This window comes from Pan paniscus, chromosome 9, assembly GCF_029289425.2.
Source record: "Pan paniscus chromosome 9, NHGRI_mPanPan1-v2.0_pri, whole genome shotgun sequence".
Taxonomy (NCBI): Eukaryota; Metazoa; Chordata; class Mammalia; order Primates; family Hominidae; genus Pan; species Pan paniscus.
The window spans coordinates 90,053,912-90,073,887 of NC_073258.2; the positions used below are offsets into that span (position 1 = coordinate 90,053,912).

At 35.9% G+C, this 19,976-nt stretch overlaps 1 protein-coding gene across 1 annotated transcript in view; it reads left to right on the forward strand.

Moving 5' to 3' along the window:
• Positions 1 to 1,124: 1,124 nt before the first annotated feature.
• The window catches only part of TYR (tyrosinase), a 117,740-nt gene continuing 98,888 nt past the window's right edge, over positions 1,125 to 19,976 (forward strand). The window contains exons 1-2 of the mRNA XM_003832989.4: positions 1,125 to 2,022; positions 14,465 to 14,681. Of these exons, the coding sequence (XP_003833037.1) occupies positions 1,204 to 2,022; positions 14,465 to 14,681 (1,036 nt within the window). The 5' untranslated portion in view covers positions 1,125 to 1,203. The remainder of the gene's footprint in view (positions 2,023 to 14,464; positions 14,682 to 19,976) is intronic.

Below are 19,976 nucleotides of genomic sequence, written 5' to 3' on the forward strand. Positions count from 1 at the left end.
CTCTTCCATTAAAAGTTTGACTTAATTATCTATACTACTCATTTGAAAACTAACATAGTTAAGTTGTATTTTTAGCCATGAATTTCAGTTTCCCTAGCTCACTATACACAGAGAAGGAACTTTTGAAATAATTGAGATGATCAAAAAAATTTGCTGAAGAAATAATTTCTCCTTTTTCATTCACTCACTAATTGAGAATTTCTTTGCACAAAACACATTGCAAAAACATTTTCAAAAAAATTCCTAATTTCTAGAATTTATAGGAAAAACAACATGGCTACAGCATTGGAGAGAGAGAGGAGAGAGAGAGAAAGGAGGGAGGAGAGAGAGAGAGAGGAGAGAGAAAGGAGAGAGAGGAGAGAGACAGAGGAGAGAGAGAGAGGATAGAGGGAGGAGAGAGGGAGAGGGAGAGAGAGAGGGAGGGAGAGAGAAAGAGAGAGAGAGAGGGAGGGAGAGAGAAAGAGAGAGAGAGAGAAAGAGAGAGAGAGAGAGCTCTTTACCGTGAGATATCCCCACAATGAAGCAAATCGCCCAGTTATCAAAGTGAGCTATCCTTAGGAGTTGTCAGAAAATTCATCAGGATTATCAGAGAAAAGTATAAGAAAGATTTTTTTTCTGACACTTTGTATAAAATAAACAAACTGAAATTTAATAACATATAAGGAATTCTCTCTGGGCTCTGAAGACAATCTCTCTCTGCATATTGAGTTCTTCAAACATTGTAGCCTGTTTATGGTCTCTGAGAAATAACTACCTTAAACCCATAATCTTTAATACTTCCTAAACTTTCTTAATAAGAGAAGCTCTATTCCTGACACTACCTCTCATTTGCAAGGTCAAATCATCATTAGTTTTGTAGTCTATTAACTGGGTTTGCTTAGGTCAGGCATTATTATTACTAATCTTATTGTTAATATTCTAACCATAAGAATTAAACTATTAATGGTGAATAGAGTTTTTCACTTTAACATAGGCCTATCCCACTGGTGGGATACAAGCCAATTCCAAGGAAAAGTCAGTCATGTGCTTTTCAGAGGATGAAAGCTTAAGATAAAGACTAAAAGTGTTTGATGCTGGAGGTGGGAGTGGTATTATATAGGTCTCAGCCAAGACATGTGATAATCACTGTAGTAGTAGCTGGAAAGAGAAGTCTGTGACTCCAATTAGCCAGTTCCAACAGACCTTGTGAGGACTAGAGGAAGAATGCTCCTGGCTGCTTTGTACTGCCTGCTGTGGAGTTTCCAGACCTCCACTGGCCATTTCCCTCGAGCCTGTGTCTCCTCTAAGAACCTGATGGAGAAGGAATGCTGTCCACCGTGGAGCGGGGACAGGAGTCCCTGTGGCCAGCTTTCAGGCAGAGGTTCCTGTCAGAATATCCTTCTGTCCAATGCACCGCTTGGGCCTCAATTTCCCTTCACAGGGGTGGATGACCGGGAGTCGTGGCCTTCCGTCTTTTATAATAGGACCTGCCAGTGCTCTGGCAACTTCATGGGATTCAACTGTGGAAACTGCAAGTTTGGCTTTTGGGGACCAAACTGCACAGAGAGACGACTCTTGGTGAGAAGAAACATCTTCGATTTGAGTGCCCCAGAGAAGGACAAATTTTTTGCCTACCTCACTTTAGCAAAGCATACCATCAGCTCAGACTATGTCATCCCCATAGGGACCTATGGCCAAATGAAAAATGGATCAACACCCATGTTTAACGATATCAATATTTATGACCTCTTTGTCTGGATGCATTATTATGTGTCAATGGATGCACTGCTTGGGGGATCTGAAATCTGGAGAGACATTGATTTTGCCCATGAAGCACCAGCTTTTCTGCCTTGGCATAGACTCTTCTTGTTGCGGTGGGAACAAGAAATCCAGAAGCTGACAGGAGATGAAAACTTCACTATTCCATATTGGGACTGGCGGGATGCAGAAAAGTGTGACATTTGCACAGATGAGTACATGGGAGGTCAGCACCCCACAAATCCTAACTTACTCAGCCCAGCATCATTCTTCTCCTCTTGGCAGGTAAGATATGCTAGATATACGATGTCAGAGTAGGGAGGAACCTTAACAATCACTTCTTCAGGCAGGTTATAAACTTCTCACCTGAACACTCACTGCAGCCCCCATCAAGGACAGAAATGGTGCCCTGTTAAGAACTCTCAATGTATCTTGTATTTTTCCTTTATAGCACACTTTAGATATTTGTGTAATTATTTGTTTAATGACTTCTACTAGGTTTCTAAACTGCAATGAACAGAGTACTTGATTCATTATTGCATTTCCCAGAACATACTATGGTGCCTTTAAAAATGGCAATAGTGCATTATGTATTTTGTGAATTGAATAAATGAGTGAATGAATGCATATCTGGATGATTAAAAAAACAAATGATATACACTAATGTCTCTGAAAAATAAAATTATTATTCACAACAGGATTCATATGGTGTACAAATTAAAAATGCAAATTCCTGGCCCTATCCCAGACTAATTGGTCAGAATCTTCAGGAGAGAGTCCTGAGAAGGCACAATTTACTAAATGTCTATGGTGATTCTTTTAATCAGGAATGTTTGGGAAATAATTATTGGATTAGATCTTCATTTTTGAAAGTATGAAGATCCTGAGGCTTAAACAGGTAAATAATGAAGATGGCTAATACTCACTGAACATCTAGCATGTGCAAACCCCGTGGCAAGTGTTTTTGTGCATTCGTTCATTTCATGCTCTTATCAGTCTTTCCCTATTTTAGAGGTTATAAAGGTATCAGGTAACTTGCATAAGATCATACAGCTAATAAGCAGCAAAAAGAAAAATCACACTTATTCTCTAATAGTTCAGCTGTATGACCACTGTATCCTATTTCCAAGGATGTGACTGCTGTGATATCTTTAGCTAAAGGATCTGGTTCATTCTGTCTCACTTTTTCTTTAGGCTGCATTAGAAGTTAGCTTTCTTTCTCAGTCCTTGAAAACTTTAGATAAAATATGAAGGATTACTATTTGGAATTGAATTCCTATTTCATCTATTCTGAATTTTTCATTCTGAATTAGGGGCAAATGGTAACCAAAGAAATATGTGCTTAATTATTTATCATTTTAAAACCATGTGTTAAAGGAATGCTTTTCTGCCTGTCTTCCAAAAATTTCTAATACAGCTCTTTTGACTAGCAATGCTCTATGAAATTAAGCCCAATATGTGAATGGGATGGGAAGAATCTTGCACTCAATTTCCCACAATCTGCAGTTTTGAAATGTAGATGGCCTTCTCTGCCCAACTAAGTTTGTACCCCATCCCAATGGAGTCTACTGAAGTTCATTAAAAAAATAGCCACTGTATAATTTCTGGTGTTATTAGTCAGCTATTTACCAAGTGTAATGGGTTTTGTGCAGGAAAGGCTAGAAAAAATGTGCTTGGAAAAAAATCTATTTCAATAAGCTTTCAGACCTCCTACCTTAATCTATAATGTGCAAACTCTCATCTAGCTCTCATATCCTCTGTTCCTGTTTAAAAAACTGCCAGGATTGGACTTGGGATTTTCAGTCAGTTATGATGCTTTATTTAACTATGTGGCTTAACTTGACCCAGAAAGGTTGGAGGACTGTCTAAATTACCAAAATAAGCTGCAACATCCACAGGAAATCTTAATAGATAGATACACATTGATTTTTAATTACATGAGATGTGTAATACCAGATGCTATCCACAACTGTATGAGTATTATTTTCCTAATTACTTATTAATTGTCGAGTAGAACTTTTTCCTTTTTCTCTCTTCATGAATGTGTTCAATTTTAATACTCTCTAGAAAAAAAAAAGTTTGTCAAGTCAGTAAGCCCTGAACTGAAATTGTTACAATTATCAACTTCAACCTTGTTCTATGATTAAATTGCTGTGTAGAAACAGGTTTCAAAAATAAAATTAGAAAACAGAGTGGAAGGAAGATGACTGAAGAGAAACAAGCAAATCACAGTTTAAGAAAGGTGAAATGAACATTTGCTGCTCACCTACTATGTTTTAGTAGTGTCAAGGGCTTATTAGTGGCAAAGGTGACAGTCAAACCCCACTCGCATTGGCTGTTTCCATTCCTTCACACAGCCTCTCTGGTTACAAAGTCCTTAAAATAGTTAAGATCGATTGCTTACATTGCTTTAATTCAGAGTTCTCAATGTCAAAATCACCTAGGAAGCTTCCAAAAAACCATTTAAAAAATAAAAATAAAAAACTGTTGCAAGGTTTTTATGCACCTAATTTCTTGCCAGAAATTCAGATTCAGGTGGTCTCCTGTGAGGTTGTAAAGTTCAAGTGTCTTTTTTTTTTTTTTTTTTGGCAGTGATGCAATCTCCACATGCTGCAACTTCTGCCTCCCAGGTTCAAGTGATTCTTCTGCCTCAGTCTCCCTAGTATCTGGGACTACAGGGGCCCGCCACCACTCCCAGCTAATTTTTTGTACTTTTAGTAGAGATGGGGTTTCACCCTGTTGGCCAGGCTGGTCTTGAACTCTTGACCTCAAGTGATCTGTCCGCCTCAGACTCCCAAAGTGCTGGGATTACAGGCCTGAGCCATCAAGCTGGGCCTTCAAGTGTTTGCATTTTTAAACCCTCATTTTGTGATTCTAATGTGCAGCCAGCACTGAGAATCATTGAGTTAATGGAGATTGTTTTGGTATCTTTTTACTTTCACTTTACAAAAACGCATGTTCTGTAATAAACACACCATTAATTTGAATGCCTTTGTCCAAACTGAATGCTTAAATTAAGAACTAGACTATTTGTGTGAGATGAGATCAAATAGTTTCTAGATTGAGTTAAGACCTTCCAAATTAGCTAGGCTGATGCACCTTTCACATAAAGCCTTCTTTTTTTATTGGTTTCAGATATCATTTTACTTGACCCCAAAATTGAGATTTTAGAGATTTGATAGCATTTATTAACTCTGAGCTGAGAGATCTTCAATTTTATTTAGGGTAACCTGTGCATTTTATTAAGAACTATAGAAAAGCCTAAAATGGTAGGATGATTGTCCAAAGTCACACATCTGAGGACTAAAACCAAGCGGCTCTGACTGCAGTGCTTTTTAAGTCAACAATGTTATTTCTTGTTTATAAGGATCCATTTAGGTTCAGATGGGGTCAAGTAACCCGCTAATTTCTGGGTGTATAATTTGACATGTAATCACGTTGACTCCCTTAAAATTGTCCTGCCCCAGACAACATAGGCAGACACAGTGATGTAGTCCTTTTAATTTATATCATAATGAAAATATTCTGAGACTTTTACTGATCCACCTCTGTTACTCAGGTAGAGTTGACCCTCCCCCTTTGTGCTATCATTGTACTTTATACAGATTTGTATCATAGCACTTGTAACTTTTCATTACATGTAATGGTTTTCCAGCCTGTCCGTATCTGCCAGCCTGTCAGCCGCTCCAAGGTGGTGATCATTTCTAAATATTTTTGTATCCACAGAGCACAGGACTATAATATACACATGGAACAGGCTTTATAAATACATGCTGAATTTAACATCAAAGAAACATTAGCTCCAATGCTAACATACATAAAATATTAAACTCTGCATGGGTAGTTTTCTAGGACCATTCACTGCAGTTTTTTATAGCACTGGATTCCCAGTGCCAAGGATACAACAGTGTCAACAGTAGCCACTTACTCAAATTTGGGTATAATATATCTTGTGTCATTCTCTCTGGTAGTTCCATATGTATGTCTGCGTGTGTGCATGCAAAGAAAGACAATACAAGAGAGAAGATGAAGCAAGTTGCAACATAGCTGAGTGTGATTTAAATGAAGTTAATATTTATTGGTCAGAGTTTTCTGTTAAATATATTAAAATCAGGTAACTAATTTATTTGGAAATATTGTGTTCCTAATTCATGTCTGTTGTTTGCTCATTTATTTAACTCCCAAAGCTTTAAAGTAGGGGCCATGTTTATCATCAATTAAAATAGTTCATTATATTTGGAGGTGGAGGGTTGCTTAATAACATTTAAGTACAAACTACCCATGCTCAATATAATTAGATCTAATGTTATGCAACCAACAGATCAGCTAGCCACAAAAATAAAAGGGGTATCAGGAATAGGTGTCATCATGAACAGAAACAAAGAGGAAAAACATTTCCTAGCTGATAGACATGAGTGAATTGTGACCAGGGAATTCACTCATCAGGTGAAAAGCACATCACATGGAAGCAAAGAGAAGAAAAAAAGTCACATTTCAGCAGAGAGTCATGGGTTTTAGGTAACCATGACGACAGCTCAGTGAAATAACAGCTTCTCTTTTTTCTTTATGAAAAAGATTTTGTGGAATGTCATATGGTTTACATTTTTTCCCCAGATAAAACCTCTAATGCTATAACAAAATCTTTGCTCCCAAAAGCTTTTAATAGCTGGCAGTTTATTGCTATTTCTTTAAATTTAAGAGAACAGTATTTAGGTTCACCTTCCTCACTAATATATCTATTTCTTCTATCTCCCCTCTTTTCTTTGACTTGGAACACTTTATCGTCCCCCCAGCATATGTTATAAATCACTTGTGTTGAAATAGAAAAAAAACAGAGTCATCATCAGAACATCCAGGCTCAAATTCTACCCCTGCCATTTAGTAGATGACATTGGACCAGTTATTTAAAATCTTTGACCTTTGTTTTTTCCAAAGAGAAAAAAAATGAGGTAGAATTACCATCTATACATGTTTTTTGTGTGTGTTAATAGGAGTATTAAATGGAATGGAAAACAGAATAATGTAGTGGAAAGAGTATAGTCTTTTCAGTCACATCAGCATGAATTTGAGTGAACTTTCATACTTACTTAGCTACAAGACCCTAAGTTACTTAATTATTGAGATGATTTTTGTCCCTAAAATTAGAATAATATAGGTTAAAGCATTACTGTGAAGGGATTCAATAAGATGTGTTTATATGACTTGTTTAGGATCTGACCTATTGTTTGAGTTTCATGTGTGGAAATAATATATTTTTAAATGATACATCAAAGTTAGATATTATAATAATGAATATTCAAACAGTGTTATACACCCAAAGTTAAAAACAATTTGGTGACCTGCCCAATGGTCTTGTTTTCAAAAATAATTATGATAGTTGTCATTATTAAACACTTTACACCTGGCACTATGCTAAGTGCTTTATACATGTTAGATTATTTGGTCATTGATAGAAAGGTATAATTCCCATTTACAGATGAAAAAACTTAATACCCAGAGAGCTTAAGTAACTTGCCCAAGGCCATGTAACTAATAGGGTCAGTATTGGAAACCAGGTCTTTCTGACTAGAATCTTCATGATCATAAGCACAATGCTAATATAATTTCTCCTAGCCTGCCTCCTCTCCTGTATGCAGTGTAAAGACTAAGGTTTGGAGTTTTTCAAATTATTTCTGGAACCAGGGTAGATTTTCTCCTTGTTAGTAATACCTCCAGTCATCCGAACACTTAGTCACTTGGCAGTTGGCATTTCAGCAAAAATAGTTTCATTCAAGCCTCTCTAATTTAACTGAGTTGGCTGTAGGAGTCTTTAAGGCAGCAGGATCTTTTGAAAATATCCTGAGATTACTCAAAGAGGAATAAAAATGATTTAGTCTATATACTTGTAGCATCAAGTTAACCCAAATTATAAAAGCATCCAACATATTACATTCAATGTAAAAGTTAGGTTAGTTTTATTCAACCATTCCTAAGCCATTAACACATCATAATTAATGTAGTGGGTACTGCTTCAGAATAAGGAAACTTGTGTTTCAGTGCTTTGGTTTTGACTCTAAATATCATATGACCCTAAGACAAGTCACTCAACAGTTCTAGTTCTCAATTATATATGGATAAAAGGATTTAGGAATGTTGTGAGGTATAAGGAAAACTAGAAACTGGCATTTGTTGAAACAGAAATTATTTGTTGAATAGTTTCTTTTCGTATATTATGTCATAGTACAGTTTAAAAAAATTGAGATTTAGCAAGTCTAAAAAACATGTTCATTGCCAGTAAGAAAATTAGCCAGAATTGAAGTTGCATCTACCTGTATTACGGAGCCCAATTTTTTCTCTACCACACAATGCAGAAATTCTTAAGTTATGTCTTAGTGACCAAAAATTAAGAGTAGGTTCTCTAAGCATTTCTTATCTAACACAGTAGCAGCCATCTATGGTGGGGGACTGCCCATTCAATTCTATCTGAGATGACTAAATTTGTTTATACATGCTTATAGATAGCAAATTCAGTGGGATAAGAGGACCAATAAAATAGTCTTGATTATTTTCAAATGTGATGCAAATAGTTGACCGGGAAGACATTTTACCTTTAAATTATTATTCTATATGTCTCGCCTACTGTTCACAAAATTATAAATCATAACATGGGTCTTTATATCCCATTAGCCTTTTGTAGTCTTCCACAGTCTGGCTTAGTATCCTCATCATGAAAATAGAGATAAAATCATAAAAATCCACAGGGTAGTTGTGAGAATTTCTAATTTTAATGTATATGGAGATATCTCCCTTATGGCCTAGGACAGAGTAGTGACTCAATATAGATTTAAAAAAATACATTCTAGAAATATATTCTATGGTTGAGGTGGTACCAACAACATGACCAAGAAAAATGAGCACTCAACACATACTTTTTGTAGGAGATTCTTTGGCTCATCCAATGACTCTGTTCATTCATCCAACAAATACTTATTGCACATCTACAGGGTGCTAGAAACTGTACTAGATTCTGAGAGAAAAGAAATAAACAACAATGTAAAAATAAATGTGTGTTCATGAAGGATGCGTTTTTATAAGGGATGTAACAATCATTGTTTATTAGATACGAAAATGAGTAAGTGTAAGTTGGGTAAAGAACAATGTTATCTCCCTAGTGGCCCCAAGCCTCCCACGGAAGCATGCACCTGTTGTGAACAGTCAATGATGGCAGGGTGGAATCTCCTGAATTTCATCTTTTGCTTCGAATTTATCTCTCACTACCTAATTACTCTGTTTTATTAAATCTAAGGTATCAATGAATTTAAGTGATGCATTAATTTATGTGCCACTAAGAAAAATTAAAAAATATATTTATCTTAAAAGCCCTTTTTGGCTTACGTAGTCACATATTTTTATCATAGTTTATTCTTCTGCCTACATATAAACTACAAGAAAAATAATTTGGTGAAGGATTCCTGAAATGTTTTTACATTCAGAGTCAGCCCCTTTTGAGTTACTTTTTAAGTCAGAGTCAACAATGCCTGTTTTTACTAATTATTTGCTTTGGCCTTAAAGAATGGGTAGGATATTAGGTGCATGGCAAAGAGTGGGCATGCTTAGCCACAATCAGAGTCATGGAATGGAGAAGCACAAGCAGTGTCCAGAGAAAGTAGGCCATCTGACTTTAGCAGCAGGATCACACAGGATGTGAGCACATGGAGAATGGTTGCCTGACTCGAGATATTTTTTAGAGGTAGAATTGACAATATAAAAGCAGTGCCATTGCACAATGCTCCATGCTCGGAAGCAGACCCTACATTTGAGGTTTAATGATCTGTGGTCTTGGTGTTGAAATTCTTATTAATCTTATCTTTGGGTTTGTGCTTTATAAGTGAAGTTATAGGGACAATGGAGCATATGCTTGGTTCATATGCATCCTGCAGACCTTTTGTTCTTTGTTTTCCTGGGATGGGTCTTGGCTACCACTACCCATCCACCAGCCCTATCTAGTTTCCACCTCCTCACCCTCTGCCCAAGGCCACTGGTGGGAGGAAAGAGGTCAACATTTCACTGTCACTCTCCATCCCTGGTGGGGTCCTTGGTGCAAGCAAAAAGAGGTGTGAGGTTGGGTGTTGATCCCATGATTTGTTGGTTCAGAGTAAAACAGAGGCCTTCTCTACCGAGGCTGGCTGCACCTTAGCATGGTGCACAGGTGATTACATATAGACCTCTCACCCAGTATTATGGACTGAATTGTGTCTCCCAAAAACGTGTGTGTTGAATCCCTAATTTCCAGTGTGACTATTTGGAGGTAGGGCTTTAAGGAAGTAATTAAGGTTAAGTGAGGTCATTAACAGTGGGGTCCTAATCCAACAGTACTGATGTCCTCATAAGAAGACAAAAAAGACAGAGCCATCTCTTTCTTTGTGTATGCATAGAGAAACGGCAATGTGAAGACAGAGAAAAGTTTCCTCTGCAAGACATAAGAGAGGCCTCAGCAGATACCTTGATCTTGGACTTCCAAACTCATGAACTTTGAGAAAATAAATGTCTGCTGTTTAAGCCACTACAGTATTTTCTTATGGCAACCTGAACTAATCTACCCACCTACTCAAACAAGTCTTAGCATGGAGGTTTCAATCCCTAGGGAGTCACCTACTCACTATAGACTGAGACTGTGGGATACCTATTCCCTGTAGATTGAGAAAGTGAATATTGATTTCCCTACCCCCAGCCAAGGCCTCAACATTTATCTGGTGCTGCAAATTGCATAGCCAGTCCTGCCTAGAGCACTACAATATTTACAGGTAAGACAGACGAGGAAGAGCTCATAGGACACACCAAGTAGTAACAGCAAGAGAGAAAGGCAAAAATCAAAGGGGATGTGATTATAGAAATCAGTAGATAGAGGAATGCGTTTTGTGAAAATGAAAGTGGTCAACTGTGCCCAATGCTATCTTAACATGGGGACTTGCAGGGATAATTGGATTTTATAATATGGAGTCTTTGAAGGTTCATAACAAATTCATTGGTCAAGAGATGACAGGGGAAGATGACTAGAGTGCCTTTATGTGGGAATGGGTAGCCAGGAAATGGAATTTTCATTTAAGATACTTGTTAAGATTTAAGCTTTAAATCATGCAGTCTATATTCAAATATTAACTCCCCCCATTTTATAAACTATATATGTTTGATGAAGTCACTTAACCTCTATAAGCCTGTTTTCTCATTGATGAGATGGAAATATCAAAAGAACTCCTCTCATAGAATAATTGATTTACTGTTATTGAATTTCAAACCAAAGTTTTCAAATGTCTTTGTGTCAGGCACCATACCATTACACAATAATACATAGTGAACAGGATACAGTTTATATTTTGATAGAGTTTATCATCTAACAGGTATGTTTATAAAGATTAAATATATACACCATATTGCCTTATTCATTGATTTAAAAATTCATTTACAAAAATATTAGCACTTTAAGTATTGGGTATTTTATGTAACTTATCTTCGAGTGGAGTAGGTCTAGTAAGTGTGTGTGGTGAGACAGTAAAACAATATGTATAATAAATTATATATAATATTTTATTTAAAAAAGTTAAAGGAGTTAAAAAATATAATAAGTTATATATATTGTTTTACTGTCTCACCCACTCACACTTCCTAGACCTACTCCACTAGAAGGTAAGTTACATAAAGTACTCAATACTTAAAATGCTAATACTTATTAAAAATAATGTTTAAGTCAATGAATAAGGCAATACGGTATAGACATTAAATCTTCATGACCATACTTATTAGACTGTAAACTCTATAAAAATAAAAACTATGTTTATCGTGTTCAATATGTATTCTTGTGTTCTGGTATAATGCCTGACACATAGACATTTTAAAACTTTGGTTTGAAATGCAGCAACAATAAATCAATTATTCTATGAGAGTTCTTTTGATTATATAGTTTGTTAGAAGGTGCTAAGTGCACAGATAAAGCAGAAGTTAGTGGTGTACAGTAAATGTTTAATAACTTGTTCTCAATGGAGGAGTGGGAAAGTAGGGAGAGATGATTCTGATTTGCCAATTGTTGTGGTGTAAATACTGACAATGGTAGATTTCCATCTAATGATGGGATACTGCTGAACATTCTAATATTGAGAAGGGTTACACACTTTGAACTTTTGCTAGCTACTGCTAACCAGCTCTACAACACTGCTAAAGTGGGTGAGTAAGGCTGAATATGATGTTAAATAGATGTTTAGTGTAGATTTCATTAAGATAATGAAGATATGAATAACCCAAGCAGGTATCAAGGGAAAAGAGTCTACCCAGAAAAAATAACCAGTACAAGAACATGTTGCATAAGAGTGATTGGTGAGTTTTGGGAAGTGCAAAGAGGCCAGTGAAGTTATAGAAGAGAGGGAAAGGGAAAGATCAGTAGGAAATAATGTTTGCATCAGTCAGGATCTCAGTAGGAAATAGATACCCAAACCAAGTTATATTAAGACAGTTTATTTAGAAAAATTTGATCAAGGTTTAGGGAAACCAACAAAGAACAACATCCTGTTGTCAGCCACAACTGAGATACAGGACTAGAACTCTCTATTTTATTTTAACCTAGAACCTACTTTTAAAAATTTTTTAATGTTGAGTTCTGCTAGACTAGTTATAGAAGCACAAAATACACTAAAGATGAAGTTGGAAAACTTGGGTTGCCATCACAACACTGCCATTTATTTGCCATATAACCTGAGAAATGCCACTTACCCTCTCTGAGTCTCATTTTCCTTGTTTGTGAAGCAAAATGTATTGTTTTGTGATGTAAATGAAACAATGCATGTGCCATGTTTTCTTAAAAAGTTTTGCTTATAGAAAGGTGAGAAATTCTTATTTTTAAGATGGTATTTCTACAATGAAAATCACCTTGGTTCTAGCTAAAGTATCAGAGAAATTTCTTTTCTTAAAAAACATAATCAACCACGAGTATTGTACTGCACATCAAGAAAAGGGACAATAATAGGATATTTTATGAACAAAAAGCACAAAATGAAACTATTTCTAGTCCTTGACATTCTGAATATAATATAGATTAATGTTTTTAAAGCTACTGTTTATTGAGTCTTTTCTGTTGGTCATGCCATGTGCTATGGGCTTTATATACAGAAAGATGCCTATCTCTATTGTTACCAACCCCAGCCTCAGCACTTGGCACAGTGCTTAATATATAATAGGTGTTTAATAAATATTTTATTTTCTATAACTATGTGAGGTAGTTGTTATTATCTTCATTTGATAGATGAGGCCTAGACAGTTAAATCATTTTCTTAAGTGGTAGATGCAACACTAGAATCCTGTTCCAGGTTTTAACTTTTATGGTTCATTCTGTAACCTTCAAAAAGCTAATTCTAAAATACAGTCATATGCCACACAATGGCATTTCTGTCAAGGATGGACCACATATATGACACAGGTCCCACACTACTATAATGGAGCTGAAAAATTCCTGTCACCCAGTGACATCATAGCAGTCATAATATTATACACAATGCATTACTCATGTCTTCGTGGTGATGCTGGTGTAAACCTACTGAAATCCCACTTGTATAAAAGTCTAGTACATACCATTATGTACATTACATAATACTTGATAATGATAATAAACAACTATGTTACTGGTTTATGTATTTACTATCTATATTTTATCATTATTTTCGAATGCACTTCCTCCACTTATAAAAAAGTAAGTTAACTGTAAAACAGCCTCAGGCAGGCTCTCCAGGAGGTGTTCCAGAAAACGCCTGGATGTTTTATAGAGATTGTTATAGAGATGATAGCTCCATGTGTACTATTGCCCCTGAAGATTTTCCAGTGGGACAAGATGTGGAGGTGGAAGACAATGATATTGACAACCTTGACTCTGTGTAGGCCTATGCTAGTGTGTATGCTTGTGTCTCAGTTTTTAATGAAATTTCAATTATGTTTATAATAAGTAAAAAATTAAATAGCATAAAGCTTATAGGCTAAGGATATAATAAATATTTCCTACAGTTGTACAATATGTGTTTTAAGCTAAGTGCTATTATCAAAAGACTCAAAAAGTTTTAAAAAATTAAGTAAAAAAGTTACAGGAAGCTAAGGTGAATTTATCATTAAAAAAGAAAAATATTTTTATAAATTTAATGTAGCCTCTATATATATATATAGTGTTTATAAAATCTACTGTAGTGTAGAGTAGTATCTTAGGCCTTTATATTCACTCCTTATTCCCTCACTGACTTACCCAACGCAACTTCTAGTCCTGCAAGGTCCATTTATGGTAAGTGTCCTGTATATACAAGTATGCCATTTAAAAAAAAAATTTATACTGTATTTTTACTGTATCTTTTACATGTTTAGATAGGTTTAGATGTATAGATACTTGCCATTATCTTACAATTGCCTATAGTATTCAGTACAGTAATGTGCTGGACAGATTTGTAGCCTAGGAGCAGTAGGTTTTACCAAACAGCAAAGATGTTTAGTAGGCTATACCATTCTAGGTTTGTGCAAGTACACTGACTATGATGTTCACGCAATGACAAAATCACCTAATGATGGATTTCTCAGAACATATCCCTGTCATTAAAGACACATGATTGTAGTAATCTCCTCAGGAGAAGTCTAACAACGATAATTAGGAATTCCAACATTTCTGCCATCTCCTACTGACTCAGTGGTGGTGACAATTTGTTTAACATGAGGGTGTTTTGTACAGATTGTCTGTAGCCGATTGGAGGAGTACAACAGCCATCAGTCTTTATGCAATGGAACGCCCGAGGGACCTTTACGGCGTAATCCTGGAAACCATGACAAATCCAGAACCCCAAGGCTCCCCTCTTCAGCTGATGTAGAATTTTGCCTGAGTTTGACCCAATATGAATCTGGTTCCATGGATAAAGCTGCCAATTTCAGCTTTAGAAATACACTGGAAGGTAATCTCTTTCTTTTCACTTTTAATTTTTTTTCTGAATTCATATTTACAGTCTCTTATCCAAAGTCCTAGGAGGTGTTTGAGAATTCAGAATTTTCTGAGTTGACCAAGAATATGTGTTGTATATACTCATATCGACAATGACCCTAGCTGACACTGGCCAGCACATTATAATTCAACATGTTAGCTTCAGGAGCCAGGCATGGTGGCTCATGCCTGTAATCCCAGTTTACTTGGGAGACTGTGACAGGTGGATCACTTGAACTCAGAAGTTTCAGGCTGCAGTGAGCTATGATTGTGTCACTGCATTCCAGCCTCAGTAACAAACTGAGAGACTGAGGAAAGAAGCAGCAGCAATAGAAGCAGAATAAGCAGCAGTGGCAGCTTTAGTGAAATATATGAATATATTCATCATGGTAATAAATACAGGCAATAGGCAACCTAATGGTGAGTAAAGTCAGTTTTTTCCATTAAAAGAGAAAAATTAATTTCATTTCCAGAACATTTTGTATTGTGGAATTTCAGATATAAGTCTGTGGACTGATAGTATTTTCCTACGTTTTAGTGTTTTAGTTTTCTCCTGTTTAAAATATTCTAGGCAGTGGGTTCTTTGAGGTAAGTTCATTCATTTAACTGTAATAAGGCACAGCACATAGGTAAAGCCTCACTCTCATTATCCCTTAAGTTTTCTGTTCTTCATCAGAGATTACATCTCATGATCTTCTCTAACTCCTAAATATTTCTCCTACAAATGTTTTCATCTTGCTTGCATTTTGCATTCAAACATCGATTCATTCTTTTCTGCTTATAGCTGACCCAGTCATGAAACCCATTTCACTCACATAAATTTGCATTAGGAAAACAAAATCACAAACAAACACAACAAAACAAAAACAAACAAAATAACCTCATTCAAGTCACAAATTTAACAGGAGTTTGGGGAAGACATAGGCACTGACTTGTGGCAAGGCAGACAACTCAAAATTTAACACTAGACATCGCAGCTCCTAAAAGGCCTGTGACACCTTAACATGTAGAAAAACTTTCCTCTCTTTTGTAATCCTTTCTCCTTGACTTGTTTTTTTTTCCTTTTTGTCATTGTTTTACACCCCAACTTTTATTATTGTACTGTGCAGAGTGGTTTTACTGTTTCATTCATTTCCCTGTTTTATTCAAAACCATAATCTCAGGGTCTTACATCCAGAATCAATTGAAGCAAGGAAAGTCTCATCCTAAAGATGAATTCTGTTTTCCAGCTATGAAAATAGAAATTAGGTTTATTCTTCTATAGTAATATTCATGATTAACTTTTTAAAGTAATCACCGTATCCAAAACACCGTGTCAAACACTTTGTATGGCATTAACTCACTCAATTCTAATAACTATCCCCTGAGGAAGATTGTATTTATTATTCCCACTTTTAAGGGAGGAAACATTATCAGAGATATTCATCTTTTGGTTATTGATTCCCACTGAAAAGTGGCGGAGATAATCTGCCCCCAGCTTTATCAAGTACCAAAGTCCAAGTTCTTTCCATTGCACTCTGATAATCAACAGTGGGTTGAAAGTTTCTTTAAAGTGGACAATACCAGTTTGGTCTTTTGACATAAGAAGGCAAGACATAATGACAGGTAATCTCAGAGCCTATATAACAAATCTAAGGTACACAATTTCAAAGTCACCATCTGGGAGGATTGGGTAACCCACTGGACTCTTCAAGGATTAACAACAGTACTCAGAATGCTGATATTAACGACATTGCAAAGCTACATCTTTAAGGAAACTGGAGCATTTTGCTGTTTTTTTCAGCCATAAGTGACAAAGCATATATTTTATTATTAAGAAGCACGGGTTAGTTGCAGAAATAAGGCAGGGGAACATCACTCGTCTAGGGTCTCAAGTCAAAGAAAAAAACTGGCTCAAGATGTGTCAACTCAGCCAGTGGTTTTCAAGTGAGAGTCTAATACACACAGGTGAGGAGGGAACAGCAGATTTACTGCAAATAATTTGCTACTACAAATAATTTATGTTTGTAAATTATTTTTTCCCATAATTTATTCTCATTCTTACACACTTTAGTAGGCAAAGTGTGTGAGAAGCAAACAGATGCAACATAGCATATTGTCTGGCACACAGTCGTTCAGTAAGTATCTGATAACCGAGTATGTAAATAATAGCTAGAATCCTTCAAATTGCATCTAAACCACCACTTACCTTATCCATGCCTGTTATATGAAGTCCATGTCATGAGAGAAAATGTGAGAAACCATTAAGCTCAGCTGCTAAGAAGAACTTTTCTTTACCAGGTACACATTTTAAAATTATTTTTTCTTAAATTTGTATTCAGCAATAATTTTAAGCTTACAGAGATGTTGTGAAAATAAAAGCAATACAAAAAACATGAATATATATTTTACCCAAACTTACTTACATTGTATCCTATTTCTCTCTCTCTCTCCCAGTCTGAGCCATTTTAAGGGTAAATTGCATAGGCTGTAACTCTTTACCCCTGAATATTTTAGTGTGTATTTCCTAAGAATAGGAATAGACTCATATAGCCACAGAACAGTTTTCAACTTCAGTAAACTCTATATTGATATAATGCTTTTATCAAATCTACTGTATATCAGTTTTTAAAAATAGATATAATAATATCCTTTTCAGTATTTTTCCTCTCCAAAATATAATCTAGTCTAGGATCAAATAGCATTTAGTTTTCATGGTTCTTTAGTCTGAAATATTTCCATAACCTTGTACATATGTGTCTTTATGTGCTTGACAGCTCTGGACGATATAGTTCCTCCTCTTCCTCCTCATTTTTTTAATAGAACATTCTTCATTTTGAGTGTATCTAATATTTCTTCATGACTAGATCCAGGTAATGCACTTTTAGCCAAAATTCCACATAGGTGATTATGCATCTTTCTGAGATGGTGTCACATCTGGAGGCACATCATGACCATCTGTCTCACGTTGGTGATGTTAATCACCTACTCCAGATGTGGTCCAATTTTCCCACTGTATAATTATTTCTTCCCCCTGTTTAATAAACTGTCTACACGGAAACATTTTAAGACTATGCAAATACCTCACGTCTTATCACAATTTCTTCTACAGTTGGCATCGTCAATGGTTACAAATTTATGATTTTTCAACTTTAGCACTGCTTTTAAATTTATTAGCCAATATTCAGGATTCTACTATTAGCAAAAATCATCCATTTTTTCTATCTGTCTGTCTGTCTGTCTATCTATCTATCTATCTATCTATCACCTATCTATATTAATGGTATGGAGTAAAGGCTTTCCATTGTTTGATAGTGTATAACTCATTGATGTGCTTAATTATCTTTGTGTTCCAATGGTTCCAGAATTTGCCCATGGTACACCTTCAAGCTGGTTCTTATGTCTCCATTTCATATACACATTTTTTAAAACACACACTCTCTCTGGTAAGCAAATTATTCTAGAGCATCGTGTACCTACAATGCTCCAGGCCTGAAATTAGCCATGACTCCAAGGAGTAATCTTTTCTTTCATTGGGAAGGAAATTCAAGATCAAGATTCGGAAGCAAGTTTTCCTCACCAGAGAGACACATTTTATCTCACATCATGAATAGAACAGGGATGTGGGGTGTCTTGGTCTATAAGGAATACACAAGTGAATATAGCAGTGAGGACAGTAGGACTTGAGAGGAGAGCAAATGTCAAAATTATACTCTGCTCTCTCAATAAATGCATATGAAATGGAATTGTTACTTTTGATTATACCTCAAAGTTATTGCTTCCTTTTCTTTCTTGGTCTCACGAGAAGTGTATAATGCACTTCCCATGGAACAAAATGTTCATAGTCATTGCTAGGACAAAGGAACTGTTGTATTTTTGTCTACTGAAGTTATTCAAGTAAACTCAGCTTTCCTCTTAGATTTCATTGCTGAAATAGTGAAGATGTGTAATTTGTGAATTGTGTAAGAGAGACCTCATGGCCGGGTGCGGTGGCTCACGCCTGTAATCCCAGCAATTTGGAAGGCCAAGGCGGGTGGATAACCTGAGGTCAGGAGCTCAAGACCAGCCTGGCCAACATAAAGAAACCCCGTCTCTACTAAAAATACAAAAATTAGCCAGGCATGGTGGCACATGTCTGTAATCCCAGCTACTTGGGAGGCTGAGGCAGGAGAATCGCTTGAACCCAGGAGGCAGAGGTTGCAGTGAGCCTAGATCATGCCACTGCACTCCAGCCTGAGTGAGACTCTTTCCGTAAATAAATAAATAAATAAATAAATAAAAATAAAAACCTCATGTTTCTAGATAAAGCAAAGAAAAATAAGTCTGTATTATAAGCAGTTTTCTGATTAGGTTAAATAGGGGACCCTGTGCAGTGTCAGTTGTCACATTAAAACAGAAATTTTCTCTCATGAAACTTTCTATCCATTATGTCCTGTATTTCAGAGTTTACAAGAGATTTTTTTGTTTGCTTTTTCTTTTATTTATTTTTTTTTAATAGCACTGTTGGAGAATGGGACATGGGGACTGAAAGTTCAATGAATTGGTTAAAAGTAATCAAACTGACTAGGATTACATCCTAGCTCAACCACTTTCTAGATGTGTGACCTTGGGTATGTTATTTAACTTCTCTGGGTCTTAGTTTTACCATCTCTAAAATGTGGATAACAATAATAATGTATAAGATTCAAAGAATTAAATGATGTAATACATGTAAGGTAGTTAGAACATTTTTTCAACAAAGGGCACAACAGTATTGTGTTAAGCTGTGGTTAGTTACTGACAACTTAGAAATCATTAACTTCTCTGGCAATTAGTTTAACAAAGTAAGTTTACAGTGAGTTCTGAGAAAATATATTATAATGGCCTACATTTAGTGGAAAAATAAGGGAAAGGGGAGGATGGAAAAGAAAATTCATGAAGATAGACCCAAAAATAAATAATGTTTCTGGAGACAGATAGGATTTCAGGGCAAGTTTCAAAAATGAGGTGACAGCAGGAACAAAGGTATCTTCTGTTACCCAAAAGGGAAGAAGGAGACAGGAACAAGGAACAACTTCTTGGTGTTTAATGGTGTGTTTCCAACTCTGAGCACAGTGGCTGCCTATAGTAGGTGCTCATTAAGTATTGGCTGACAGACTGATAAATCAATAAATATAAGAAAACTACCTTCATTGTAAAAACTTACATATACCAAGAATAGTGTAAAATCAAATTAATCATAGGTAGGACCAAGTCAATCTTGGTTGATCATATATTGTTTCAAACCACCCCCTTCTAACAAATGCAGTTT